This window comes from Andrena cerasifolii, chromosome 2 (genome assembly GCF_050908995.1).
Source record: "Andrena cerasifolii isolate SP2316 chromosome 2, iyAndCera1_principal, whole genome shotgun sequence".
NCBI classification, from domain to species: domain Eukaryota; kingdom Metazoa; phylum Arthropoda; class Insecta; order Hymenoptera; family Andrenidae; genus Andrena; species Andrena cerasifolii.
This window is the reverse complement of record NC_135119.1, coordinates 26,438,641-26,452,794: the sequence shown is the minus strand read 5'-3', so window position 1 is coordinate 26,452,794 and position 14,154 is coordinate 26,438,641. Positions and strand designations below refer to the sequence as shown.

At 42.0% G+C, this 14,154-nt stretch overlaps 2 protein-coding genes and 1 long non-coding RNA gene across 3 annotated transcripts in view; 2 read left to right on the top strand and 1 right to left on the bottom strand.

The window, feature by feature from the left end:
- The window catches only part of Fid (class I SAM-dependent methyltransferase fire dancer), a 51,449-nt gene extending 42,003 nt beyond the window's left edge, over window positions 1-9,446 (top strand). Inside the window, exon 8 of the mRNA XM_076830915.1 lies at window positions 71-9,446. Coding sequence (XP_076687030.1) covers window positions 71-2,737 — 2,667 coding nt within the window. The 3' untranslated portion in view covers window positions 2,738-9,446. The remainder of the gene's footprint in view (window positions 1-70) is intronic.
- Window positions 9,447-10,410: 964 nt separating this feature from the next.
- Window positions 10,411-11,315, bottom strand: LOC143378912 (uncharacterized). Its single transcript, XR_013088383.1, has 3 exons — window positions 11,179-11,315; window positions 10,678-10,788; window positions 10,411-10,629 (listed from the first exon to the last, which is right to left on the bottom strand). It is a non-coding gene; the product is annotated as an uncharacterized LOC143378912 (long non-coding RNA).
- Window positions 11,228-13,864, top strand: Csn5 (COP9 signalosome subunit 5). Its single transcript, XM_076831007.1, has 4 exons — window positions 11,228-11,379; window positions 11,460-11,694; window positions 12,857-13,051; window positions 13,142-13,864. Exons 1-4 carry the CDS (start codon window positions 11,228-11,230, stop codon window positions 13,592-13,594), a joined length of 1,035 nt encoding a protein of 344 aa, XP_076687122.1. The 3' UTR covers window positions 13,595-13,864.
- Window positions 13,865-14,154: the final 290 nt, after the last annotated feature.

The window sequence follows — 14,154 nt, the reverse complement described above, 5'->3', positions numbered from 1 at the left end:
TTCTTGAATCCCTGAACAGTATAAACTGTAAGAGCCCAATTCTGACCGGGTTGCATTATTCCCAATCCAGGTAGCACCCACTCAGTCCTCGAAACGAGATAGCTTCCTGAAGCAGAGCTCCATGAACGAGGAGCTGATGTCCGCGGAGAGGCTGGAGGAGAAGGAGAAGTTACGACGCAACATCATGAAGCAGGCGTCCCTGAACGAGGAGATCATCTGCAAAGGGAGCACGTTCGAGTCGCTCAGGGACTCTCTCTACTCCGGCAACGCAACCAGGCGGTTCCAACTGCTGAAAAGTGGCCTTACGAACAAGATCAGACAGTCGACGACGAACATCGAGGTCTCGGGCATATCGATCAAGAACGGTTTCGTGAAGATCCTCCAGGGCTGGAAGTCTACTGACAGCGAGACGGCGGCTGCAGACGCGCTCGCCGACGAAGCCTCTAAAACCAACGGAAACGAGAAGCTCCAATCGGTATCGGCGATGAAGAGAGAGGTGGAAGGTATCGAGAGACGTCTTTCGCGAGAAGACGGTTCAGATTCGTCGAAGGACAGCAGCCTGCAGAGCGACACCAGCGTCGATTCGGAGGACAGCTTCGCGTCCGTGATCTTCGTGCCAAAGCATGACGTGCCTCCGCTTTCTGACATCCTCCCGGCCACGGCTGGCCACCTGCTGGGCAGCATCTCGGCGCCTCCATCGCCGCGCGTCAAACACCCTCCGGATATATCCAGCTCGAGGCTCAAGCTTATCTCCATATCACCGTTGCTAAAACAGTTCCCAGCGACAAGCAAGTCCTTGCCACCGCCTAGTCCGCCTGGTCTATCCCCTCGCACCCTGAACGCAGCGTTCAGCAGACCATTCTTCAGCTCTACAACTGTCACCAGTCAGCAACCGATGCCTGGAGAGATGACAATAGGCCCTATGAGGGACACCGCGAGCAATAACCATCAGCCACCGAGCGCAGAGCTACAGCCCAGCGAGAGGATCGCTGAGGCAGAAACGAAGGTGAGGAACGGTTCTCTGGAAGGGAAGAAGCCCGCCCTGCAGACTATACGCGCCTACAGATCCATGTCTGAGACGGTGGACTTCGAGGAGCCTAAGTTTATCGAGGACACTGTTCCGTTGCTACCGAAGGCGAGCGACAGTCCCGAGGTGCTGTACGAGGAGAGGAGCTGCGACGTCAACGGGGAGGAAGACAGTCGTAAAGCCAGACTGAACCAAATAAAGGAGCTGCTGAAGCAGAAGCCTGGCTTCGCCACGCGAACCAAACCATCCTTCCCACTGGTAAGACGCGCCTCGACCACGGCTAGCGGCCGCCTGGAGACGGTCATCAAAGTCCTGCCGCGGTTACTCTCCTTAGAACTGTTCAATCCAGAGACAGACGACCTGGATAGCGACTCCAGCGGGGTGTCCTCGCCAGAGTCAGTGGGCTCGGTCATCAGCGTGATCTCCGACGAGAGATACGCGAAGAAGGACAACACCAAGTCAGAGTGCACGGAGTCCGAGGTGCTAGACAGCTCGGCGGAGAACGTATCCGATCCCAGCGACATAACTGCGGATGAATCCTCTGGTTACGTGGCTGACTCGAAGGAAGAAGAGATCAAGACCACCGCGGACAGCACGTCGTCTCAGTCATCGAGGCTCCTAGAGGCAGCCGCCAACGTAGCCAGCTCCTTGGAGGACGCTGTGGAGACTGCCATCCAGAAAGCGCACAGTCGACCGTGCCCAGCGCAAAGGGCCACGGAAGCAACCGCCGAGAGCAAGCCTATGTCCAAGCAGTCCAGCTTGAACGACAGCTACCAGCTGCCTGAAGTGGAGGACACCTGGAACGAGGAGTGTCGACAGCACCTGATAGACTTCACCGAGAAGCTCAGTGAAAATCTCATGCACGACATCGATCATTACCAGAATCCAGAGGAGAATGCCAGCGACCAGAGGAAAGATTTAGACATTGCCAAGCGCCAGCTTGAACCTGTAGCGCCCATGTACGACGTCGCCTCGACTAAAGCCTCCGTGCCCGGTAAATACAACATGTCCAACACTATTGCCTGGCTGAGCAGCACGAGCAACGGGTTCCCCCAGGACACGGAGAAGATAGATGCAGCTGAGATTCATTCTAGCAACGAGAAGATGCATCGGAGCAGCTCCGACGATATCATGGATTTCGTGATGGTCTCGAATACCGGGGAGTTTATGAACGAAAAGGAGAACGCTTCGTTGGATAAGCAGCCCCCGGAGAAGCCCTCTTATCTGAGGACAACGAACTCCATGGAGTCCAGCGACATCGGCGAGTCCATCGACAACACCATCAGCTTCAGCGACGGCAGTCACGCGGACTCCACCGGCAGGCTATGCAGCAGCATGGTTTCTCTGCTGTCTAACAACGCGGAGTACCCCAAGTCCTACGCTGAGAAACGGAGGCTGCAGATACAGAGGCGCTCGGCTTCCGAGGAGACGCCGTCTAGGTACCCGGATAACAGCAAGCGAAGTACTGACTGCTTGGTCACCACGACCACCGGGAATGATTCTCTCAGCGGCTCCTCGTCCCAGGAGTCCCTGCCCTCTGACAGAGGCGGCGGCGCGATTACTTACCATCAGTACTACCACGTGTTCAGGGAGGGCGAGCTCGACCAACTGATCAACAAATACGTGGAGAACTTGCACATTATCTCGTCTTATTATGACCATGCTAGCTGGTGCATCGTCGCGGAGAAGGTGCAAGTCTGGACTATATGACTCGAGGCGAACGCTCGAGCACCGCGGTCCACTGTCTGTGTGTCGGTCCCTGGCGATCTGCTCACCAGGCGGATCGTCAACCGGGGAAGTTAATTGGTTCGTGAGGCTTCACGGTGCATGACTGGTGTTCCTTGCGTATGGTACACTCTGGGGCTGATTATTTTGAGTTTAAAAGTGCCATTCTGGTCTAGAATTTCTGTTTGTACTTACAATTCAGGGTATTTAAAGTCACACCTCTTAGATTCTGTTACATTCTAGTTTGATTAACTGGAGATTCCTTTGCTGGTCGTTTTGGTCTCCGAAGTTGAAGCTTTCTGTTCAAATTGAAACAAATGTAATTGGGGAGGCTGACGCAAAGCTCGGCGCAGAGGGCGCCACTGGCGCGTGTACCTCTGCTGACTGTTGATTTCAAAGTTAAAGTTACAACAAAAGGAGAAAATTACGAAATGTTATGAAATATTTGAAAATTTTTATGCTAAAGTTGACTTCTAATATCTTACGTTTCTTTCACTGGGTTTGGCGTCTTTATAACCTAAAACATGCAAATTTATTTTTTATATCTACGTAATTAATAATAGCTAATAATAATAATAAATACATGCACTTATTATAGAAATAGAAATTAAGAAGTAAAGTAAGATAATTTAAATACACCTAAAACACCGATTACAAATGCTGGTGGCGCCACGGGTGGGCAAAAGTTACAGTCAGCTTCCCCAATGTTAGGTTAGGTTTATTTCTTTCTTTGGCATTGAAATACTTCGATATTATACTTGGGGATACGGCCGAAGCTCAGCTTGACTCCTCAAGTTGTTTATCTGATCTGCTAAACTTGGGCGATCTAAACACAAATTAATCAGCCATTCGCCATGCAAACCAACGAGCAACACTGTATCTCTCAAGTATCCAAGACCTTTAGCATAAAGCCGTATATCTATGAAGTACATACATATATCAGCGAATTTCTGCTGAAATAGCAAACAATATATCATCCGCTGTGTATCGGGACGAACGAAGAGGGGGGTGGCAGTAGGGAGGGAGGGACAGGTAAATGGACGAGGAGGAACGAAGTGTACATATGTAAAATAAAACGTTTCCGACGTAAGCGCACAGATCGGCAAACAAAATGGTACTCGATCGACAAGCGACACTATTAGAATAGCGATTTGTATCATTCGTCTAAGCGCTTGACCAAAATCTGTCTCGTTTAACTCGTTCGTTTCTCCGATTCGCCTTTGATTCTCCGGTTCGGTGATTCCATTCTAGTCACGAACGGTGGTAACGCGTAGCCTTAGTTTAAGCGTTTAGGTCCGCGGTTCCTCATCGTTTTCATCATCGAACACCCATCAGTCTGCCCCGCGAGCACACGACAGGTTCCATTCGAGTATAACACTGTGAATCGTAAGCGTAATTCAGCTTGAGAATCGTTTCGAAAGCTTATGGGATCGACGACATCTTCGCGCAGAAGAAAAGGCGAGGGGAGATGAATATCGCGATGGAGTATTGTACAATCGACTTAATTAATTCTGCCCTTCCTAACGCAAATGCTTGTAAATGCGAATAATAATGCTTCGGTCATTTACCGGCAGAGGTCTGCGGGTGAAGTGAATGAGAGCTTGCTAATTAAGGTGTAAGACGTCGCGGAACCGCTGTTCCCAGAGAGCGGGTGTTATTGCGCTATTACTACAGGCAGGTTCTAGGAAACGAGCAATGTAATATCTTCTTAACCCTTCGGATACTACTGCGTATATGCGGGCGGGGACCGCCCATGGGCGTTCAGCGGCAATGGTTAAAGATGGATACCACAGGTGTCCCGCACACTGCGCACGGTGTACGTTCGAATTGTAAACGCCCGAAGGGTTAAGCTATGGGCGAGGAGTTCCTGTGCTCTAAGTTTGAGACTCATTCCTCTTTTGTTATTCGAGAAATTTGTTCAGTTGGTACTACTCGAGAGAGGAACATGGGTGCGAGCTTCAAGATTGCGAGTCGATACCGAGTTCGAAAAAATTATCTCCAATGCAGCGACCTTGAATTGCCGAGCGAAACGTATTTCCCAGTGGACCAAAAGTAAACAGAGCGCTTACGTCTATTATTCCATCGGCATTGTTAACGGAAGTGCGTTCCGGGCAGAGGCAGTGGCGGATTTAAGAAGGACCCCCCAAGCAGAAAATTTCGAATAATGAATAAAAGTTAAAAAAATACTCGTCACGTGTCGAATAAAGCTAACTCGAGTTAACGAACGAGTGAGGAATGATTATTTTAACTTTTATTCGTTATTCGAAAGTTTATTTAAATAAAAGTGTTGTTCATCTCCGCCTCAGGTCCCATTTTCAAAAAAAAAAAATTATTTTATCCAAACACTATATGCTTTCTAGATTCTTGTAAAGAAAACATTTCTAGTAAACTACCTAGTCATTTTCTCGACAAATGGGCCCCGCAGAACGTTTGCCACTTGGGCCTTTTTTCCTAAATCCGCCACTAAGCAGAGGGGAACTGGGGACGCTTGTAATATCGCAATAACTATCGGACCATTCGACGAGAGTATACCAAAAAAAAACGAAAGAAGATTAACCCTTTATTTAGAGATTTAGAGGAACTAATTACCATTCCTTGCTTTTTAAGAAATTCACGACGAGACTCGGCTTCACCCCCTCCCACAGGTACTACGCAATGAACGATGAAAGAAGGGAGAACGAAGGGTTGAAGCGATCTCGGCCCATTTACAATCGAACTGTTCATCCGTACGCGTTAATCCGCGGACGGCGGTGCCCGGGTCAATCTTGACCCGTGTTCTCAGTTTTTAATTTATATTAAGTTCCTAAGTCATACAAAGAGAAAGATGTGCATGGATCAAAAGTGACCCAGGCACCGTGTTCCGAGGGTGAAACTGGTACCGACTGCGAAAAAATGTAGTTAAAAGGCGCCAAAAAAAAGGATAATAGTAGTTCGCGAAATTGTTGACTCAAATATCAAACCAATTTACGAAAACGTTTACGTAGATCATAGTGTTAGGGGATTAAGAATTCTCTAAAGTGAAACCTAACAGATCCAGTGATATTATACTTCATATGTTACGAACGAGCGTACTTTGCTACACTTTTTTTGTAAATATCTTACTAAGAATACAAAACCAACGTATATATATATATATATATATATATATGTATATACGTGTACACATATGTAACAGTAATCCGCGACAGTCTCGCGAACGTTCGGAAGGATTTCGTTCGGTTCGGTTCGTTTCAGGTGGATTGTCTAGTTGAGAAGGATTCGTAATTAAATTTCGGTATCTCTTGTTCAAGTAATTATAATTCAGTCTATATACCAATTCAATTTTATAAAGTTCGAAATGGTGTTCTCGGTGCTTGAACGAAGGGGGCGCGTGTACGAAAAGATTTATATTGACCGTGTAAAGTTCGTGGACATTAACGTCCGACTGAGTGCTCGATCGGTAAAGTCGGAACCCCACACGGTCGGTAACTCGAATTGAAAGCCTAATTTTCTTTGATTCTTTGCTCACTCGTCTTTTTACGAACGTCCACGATCAAGGTGAATCTTCGAGCAGCACTCCAACGCGTTCTTTTTTGTTCTTCTTGATCAAAGTAGGTATCTCACTTGCAAGCTTTCTAGAGCGTATACACGATCCAAGTTAACTCGCGTACATATGACCTTGGGAATGATCGAACGAGAGTATAAAGTACAGAAACACGTACGCGAGGGTGTTACTAATAGTAGTTGCCATAGATCAGACACGCGCGAATTGCCATTTACAACAAAAATTATAACAAGTCTCCTGAATAATCTAACCTCTTGGGTGACGGTGTGTGGGTCTTTTTTGACCCACGCGTAAGATCACAAATCACAACTTACGCAAAGTTCAGTCTTGCTCAAGATTCTTACTTTAATCCCCGATCACTCGCCACGTAGATTACGGTATCTTTAAGTAGAGTACAAACTTTCAAAGCTTGAAGTGGATTCGGTTTGAATTCGCGCGTGTCTACCCGTAGGTGAATCGACTTAAGGTTTCCTATCCGTAGCTCCACAAATTAAAGGGGTTGAACAAAAAAGAATACGAAGAAAGCTGTCGGACCATAACACTTTGAGTGGCGCAACGTTTTGAAAGATAATCCCTTTTTCTGACAGGAAAGTTTATTGTACAAAGCGAGCTCCATGTTTGGTTTTTATTCTGACTAAACGCTCGGGGATTCTCGGATAATACTTTCGATCAGTGGCGGATTTACGGAAAAAGGCCCAGGTGGCAAACATTCTGGGGACCCATTTTTCGGCAAAATGAAGAGTAATTTACTAAAAACGGACTAAGTGTAGTAGTACAGAAAAAATATGGCGTTTGGATAAAATATTTTTTTCGGGGAATGGAACCTCGGAGCCAGACGGTAACTGCTCATCGGCCGCCCGTTAAATCCGCCATTTTTTCGATGCGTTTCAGAAAACATTCACGTGAAACATACCAAAACCGTTTGCAGTACGCAACGTATTTACCTCGTCGTGAGAACACGCCGACGCCACTCGAAGTGTTGATGCTGTATTTTAGGAATGGCTATGCTCTCGCATAGCTCGCTTGTGTATATACGTTAATCCCGTGTGCATGCACAGATCGCATACGCGCACGCAGGAACGCGAGTGGGCACTCGCGCGACAAATTACAGAAGCATACACAAATGCACAGATTATACACGTACACACGCTGTGTATAAGGTCTAAGAATCTCACACCTATATAGCGAGTATTAGGAAAGAGAAAAAGAAGCATTGTCCTTCGCGCATATTTATTACTCTTCGATCCAGTGAGAGGCGTATAATTATCATCGATAATAAACACGAGGTTCAGTGTTGCGTACGACTTTCTATTATACGTAGCGTATCGCGAGTTCTGGCAATCGCGCCAAGTTCGTTCTGAAAACTTTTTATCGGCACGGTGAAACGGGGGATCAAGTACCTTCGGTCGATACAGTCAATTTCTGTAACATTAATTTCTTTTCTAAAGTAACATCAGTCGGTAATGCAGAAACCGATTTTAAGGTTATAATGAGGAATTTGTTCCCCGTCGCGGTGAATTGGAAAATTTTCAGAACGACACTGATGATTTTGAAATTGTATTCGAGATCGATTACGATGGAAATGGTGCTATTTGTGAAGAACCAGCGATTTGGTACCACCGAAGAGCCATCGATTAAGAGCCAGAAATTACTATCGCCAGTTTATTGTTTGAAGGGTTAGTTTCTGTTCAACTACGCGAATATCAGGGTAAATTGCGATCGAACAATGTCGAGGATACGATTAATTGATGAGTGCATAATTCGATTACATCCTAAGGCATGGTTCAATGTATATCCGCTTGTGAGAATAGTTTTTCCCGCCAAAAGTTAATGACCGTTTAATCGGCAAGCATCCTAACGCGTGCCGTTCGTTCGACTGTAAGGGCGAACGGATCCTTCTCCCCCTCCATCGATATTATAAAAATGCAGGTACTTTGTTTTACGTAGTACTTACTATACTACCGTTTACTATTAATAAACGAATACTATCTAGAGTACGGGACGGTGCTCCGTGTGATTGGCGGAGTGCCGAGTGCGCGCGAACTTTCGAATGCGTGTAATTCTAAGCGACGGCGCGGGGGTGCTACAGAATATATCTCCTCGGTATAACGATTCTAGCTTGGGGTACGTTGCGCTTGGCCGGTACCTCTGAGATGTTTAAAAAAAAGATATTGACAATATATATACATGTGATTGACAGAAGGTCCCATCACAGTTTTGTAAACTACGTCGTATTTCTATAGGGTTTACCATTTGGGGAGCGGAGGGAGTACGAAAGGGCACGCGATCGCAACTGCGATCTGCAGGGGGGGGGGATACCCGAGCGGCTCATAGAGACAGAGAAAGGAGGAGAGAATACAGCAGTGATTCCCAACCTGCGGGTCGCGAAGTGTTTTTTTTTAAATGTTATTAAGTTAGAATTATATTCTAAAATACCTATTTTTAATGTGTTTTCTTTACCTTATTAAATTTACCTTGCCTTGTACGGGGGAGGGGGGGGGGGGGGATTCGCAAGGTTATTTGAATATTATAAAAGGGGATCGCGATTCAAAAAAAGGTTAGGAAACACTGGACTACAGTAAGCTAATATCCAAACAGTAATTCATTGGTACTCGCTAAATATAATTAAACGCTGTTACTGACGTCAACTGTGTTCGCTTTGAAAAGGATATGTACTTACTTACACGAATGTTAGTACCCAGCATTCCTTCTGTTTCTCTCTCTCTCTTCCGGTCTCAGTGGATGATGCTCAAGGAAGCGCGTTGGTTACTTCATGATTCGCGTGCAGCTGACACCCTCCTTGCTCCTCTGCTTTAGTAATATCGTATAAAACAAAGTTCCCTCTGTTTTCATTCCGTTAGTCTCACTCTAATTCTCCTTCGATAACACTGTACCCTTGCGGTCCATTAACACAACATAGTTCGTTGACACTTGTTTCGTAACGATGCTGGACGATCGATCCGGCACACCTGATCGATCAGTCGAAACCCTGTTCTGTATTAATTTCGAATGTCTATTAGGCCATGTTCGAAAGCCAGACCAGATTACTATTTTATACCTATATTTCACAGTCAGGATGTCGGAATGATTATCTACTGAGCATTATTATGTATATGTACATTTCGTTTAATAGAGATAATGTTTCATATTTCTCACGTAATTATTCATTACTTTACACCTGCTTTCCAGCGCGCGAGGTTTGTAATTCATTTAATGCTCTGTGCTAGAGTTGGGCATTATTCGAGTAAATTTCTATTCTAATAAATTTTTATTCTAATAAATTTTTATTCTAATAAATTTTTATTCGAATAAATTTTTATTCGGACAATCTTGATTAAGAATTGGAAATAAAATGAATTTATTCGAGAATAACGAATAATTTTTTATTCGAATAAATTTAAAAAAAAATTAAAAATAATTTAAAAATAATATACTTATTAGAATAAAAAAATATTCGTTATTCGAGAATAACTTCATTTTATTCGCAATTCTTATTCGAGGTCATTCGAATAATGCCCAACTCAGCTCTCCTGGCGAGGAGTAAGGCAAAATAATTTGTTATTACATTTACAGTGACAAGGTTTGCGCCATCTAAGTCAGAGCTCTTCAGCATAGGGGCCCCTCACCAGAGATGGGTAAAAAATTATTTAAAATAAAAAATTGATTTCGAATAAAAGACAAAAATTTAATTCGAGACTCATCAAATAAAAATAATTCTGAGTTATTAGCCTGTTTTATTTGATTCGGTATTTAAATAATTTTGTATTTAAATAATGCCCGTCTCTGCCCCTCACGCGTCTGTCACCCATTCCAATCTTTCTTTCGTGCAGCATTCCTTCCGTTATCAGACGCATGAAGCTACGAAAGCTACCATGACCACTGATCATTGACCATTGTTACTGGGATTTCCCCGCGCAGTGGCAAGTTGATAATTCGAAGTGGTGGGGGGACGCCACGCATGCGCGTGATGGCGCGGTGACGTCAACCAATCAACGCCAAGCTGGGGAACGATGGGAAACGAGCCGACGCTAACGCCAAGTCAAGCCAAGCCAAGCTAGTCAAGCCATGATCACATGAGAAATAGGTTCTTGACTAGGGATGTTAATATTTTTAGAAATATCGAAATATATGGTACCGACATTTTTTAAATATATCAATATTGTCTCTCGATATATCGAAAAAAAAGGAATATCGATATATCGGATTGAAAAATATCGATCGAAAATATCGATATTACGTGAAAAAAATATCGAATAGACGATACATCGGTATTTTTTCAACATCCCTAGTCTCAACGTAAAATAAACTCTAAACTCTAAACACGTAATTTTTACTTTGGTTATATACACTCTAAACTCTAGTCAATCACACGTAATTTTACCTTTGGTTGACAGCCGAATAATAACGATAGATGGCACTAATAACTTACAAAAACTCAAGATTTGTTAGCGATCTAGAGTTGTACGTTACTCGTGATTTAACTGAAAACAAACTGTAACTGGTAATAACCAAAAAGTTGAAGTATGATTTTAAAATACTTTTAATTTCTACAGCAGCCTTTTTGGTAAAGCTTTATGAAACATAATTCAAATAGTAGATACGTTAATTTAATAATAATTACGGAGTAATGCCTTGATTTCGAATTATATGAAATTATCAAGTTTATTGGGTGATTTGACATTTCATTATCGTTTTAAAATTTCATGTTAAACAAGTACTATATACGTGTTAAATAATAATTAGATATACTATATACGAGTGCATGGTGTTTATTATATTCAAGGAAATATTTCCAGTACTAATCGTATTAATTGCTCTTAATTAATAACACTTATTATTATTAAAAGAAAAATACTTATTAAATTAAATCCGATCGCTGTACCTTTTCTTTATTTATCTTAGAATATCTGGTTTGACAAAAGTTTATCAATATGGCAAATACTTCGCCTGAACAAAGTAATATTGCTCAGAAAACATGGGAAATGTCAAATAAGATTGAAACGATCAGTACTGTTGACGAGATCTACAGATACGACCGTAAAGAGCAACAGGATATATTAGCTGCGAAACCATGGGAAAAGGAGTACGTTATTGCCTCTTTCTTTATGCACATTGAATTCTGTTGAAAAAAATAATTAAATATTATTTTCTTCACCTTCTTAGTCCTCATTTCTTCAAAGATATCAAGATCTCAGCTCTGGCATTACTAAAAATGGTAATGCATGCTCGGTCTGGTGGAACTTTGGAAGTAATGGGCCTCCTACTTGGAAAAGTAGCTGCCCATACGATGATCGTTATGGATTCTTTTGCATTACCCGTCGAAGGCACAGAAACAAGAGTCAATGCCCAAGCGCAAGCTTACGAATATATGACAGCATACATAGAAGCAGCTAAGCAGGTAATCTTTCTGCCAAACTCTTATCGTTATTATAACTTCCATGAGGTACAATGTACCCTTCTTAGGGGGTCATTCTGGTAATTACGCTGCAAAATTCGGCAACATTTAGGGTTTTTTTTCTCAATGAATCGCGTGTTTGAAAAGAAATACCTCCCTGGCGGGAGTGATTTAAGCTCACAGACTCATCTGAAAGAAAAAACCAAGCTGATTCTTAATCATTATGAGTACCGCTATCGCAGGTGCCAGAATTAGCCGCGTAAGTCAAAATTTAACAAAATTGCGTGTATTCAAACTTCAAGTTTCAAAATTGATTTCGTTAGTATATTAATGTATCCTCAGGTTGACGGAGAGAATTTTCCGAAATATTAATTTAAAACAAAATGGCAGCTATTTAAAGTTGAAATCCTGATTTTTTGTTGCAAAAATCACGCGTAAATATTTTTCTACGAAAAAATTACCAAATGTTCTTTAAATGTTGCATTCATTTATTACTTTAAACTTTTGTAAAAATATACGCTTCTGCTTCTTCAAAAAAAATCCCCAAATATTCGCCTCGTTTCGGCCGCCTGACTAGGTATAACCCCTTAACCGACTTCAAAAAGGAGGAAGTTATAGATTCGACCTGTATGTAATTTTTTTTTTATGTTTGCCCCAGCATAACTCCTCAGCATATGAACCGATTCTGATAATCCTTTTTTTTTCTATTATTCGAAAAAGGGCGGTGGTCCCATCCTACACTACATAAATATTGGCCTAATATTTTGCCAGTTCTGGTTAATAATAAAGACTATTGTCACCTAATTATTATTATGTTATGTACGTACATGCATATCTCCTAAGCGTTGTGTCAATATATATAAAACTAAAAAGACAAAAAATAAAAAAATAAAAAAGAATTAAAACCGACTTCAAAAAAATAAAAATGCACTGAAAAGTAAAAAATGATTTAATCCCTTATTTAATCTACCACTCTCATATTTTTTAAGTCGGCGCTTCATCATTTTGCACTGTGTAAATCTGGCACCGACTTAAGAAATATGAGAGTCGTAGATTAAATAAGAGATTAAATTATTTTTTACTTTTCAGTGCATTTTTATTTTTTCGAATTCGGTTTTAATTTTTTTTTTTTTAATTTTTTATCTACAATTACATTCATATTAAGGTTGGAAGGCAGGAGAATGCTATTGGATGGTATCACAGTCACCCTGGTTACGGATGTTGGTTATCCGGAATAGATGTTTCTACACAAATGCTGAATCAGAATTATCAAGAACCGTTCGTCGCTATTGTTATTGACCCAGTGAGAACCATTTCTGCTGGAAAAGTATGTTTGGGCGCATTTAGAACCTACCCAAAGGTAATGTACATTTAGCACAATATATAATACCTCAAAGAAAGTGCGAGAAGAAAAATTACAAAGCTTAATGAAACATTTGGCATTTCATAGGGGTATAAGCCGGCAAATGAAGAACCATCCGAATACCAAACGATACCATTGAATAAAATCGAAGACTTTGGCGTTCATTGCAAGCAATATTATTCTTTAGAAGTGTCGTACTTCAAATCATCGTTAGATAGGCGGTTACTGGACTCTCTGTGGAATAAATACTGGGTGAACACGTTAAGTTCCTCTAGCCTTTTAACGAACGCAGACTACACTACTGGGCAGATATTCGATTTGTCAGATAAGTTAGAACAGTCGGAAGTTGCGCTTGGAAGAGGATATATTATAGGTGGAACAGATCCTCACGACCGAAATACGGTAGAGAAACTAGTTAAGGCAACGAGAGACAGTTGTAAAACTACAATCGAAATTATTCACGGCTTAATGGCGCAAATAATCAAAGATAGGTTGTTTAATCAAGTTGGATGTAGCACTACCGAGCCTCAGCAGCAGTAAATTCTTTGTGTAAACCATGACCATTATAAAAATGGAGCGATTGTAATAAGATAATATACCATGATGTGATGTACGGAGAATTTTTTAATTGCAGCGTAACAGAGGCGCACGTATCTCTTTTTTACCATTGTTAATTTTCTTCTGTTAATGTTTCTGTTAAAATTAACAAAAATACCAATTTCCGATACCGATAATCGCGTGAGTGAAGTATTAATGATGATATTTTGAATAATTAGTGGAATAAAAATACATTTTATTTTCACACCTTGATTCTCTAGAAAGTATATATACAGCATCTTTATCATTACTCAATATCCTCACAGTTGATTTATATATATTTATAAAACTAATATAATATTGAGAACAAGTAGGCAGAGTACACCCCACTGAAGGGCTGACACTGTGTCACAGACTTTAGGACAAGGCCACTCAGAAACACACCCACCTGTTCTAAAATTATACATCTCCGCATTCATAGCGCACAACATATAAGGGACGGAGCTAAAATGCATACAATTATACTGATAATATACTTACTGGTATGTTATGACATTCGGGAG

Bases quoted from the DNA above. Each gene is read 5' to 3' on its own strand.
- Csn5 (XM_076831007.1), top strand. From the start codon at position 11,228: ATGGCAAATACTTCGCCTGAACAAAGTAATATTGCTCAGAAAACATGG. The intron at 11,380-11,459 runs GTACGTTATTGC...TCACCTTCTTAG, and splicing joins GCGAAACCATGGGAAAAGGA to TCCTCATTTCTTCAAAGATA. The intron at 13,052-13,141 runs GTAATGTACATT...GGCATTTCATAG, and splicing joins CATTTAGAACCTACCCAAAG to GGGTATAAGCCGGCAAATGA.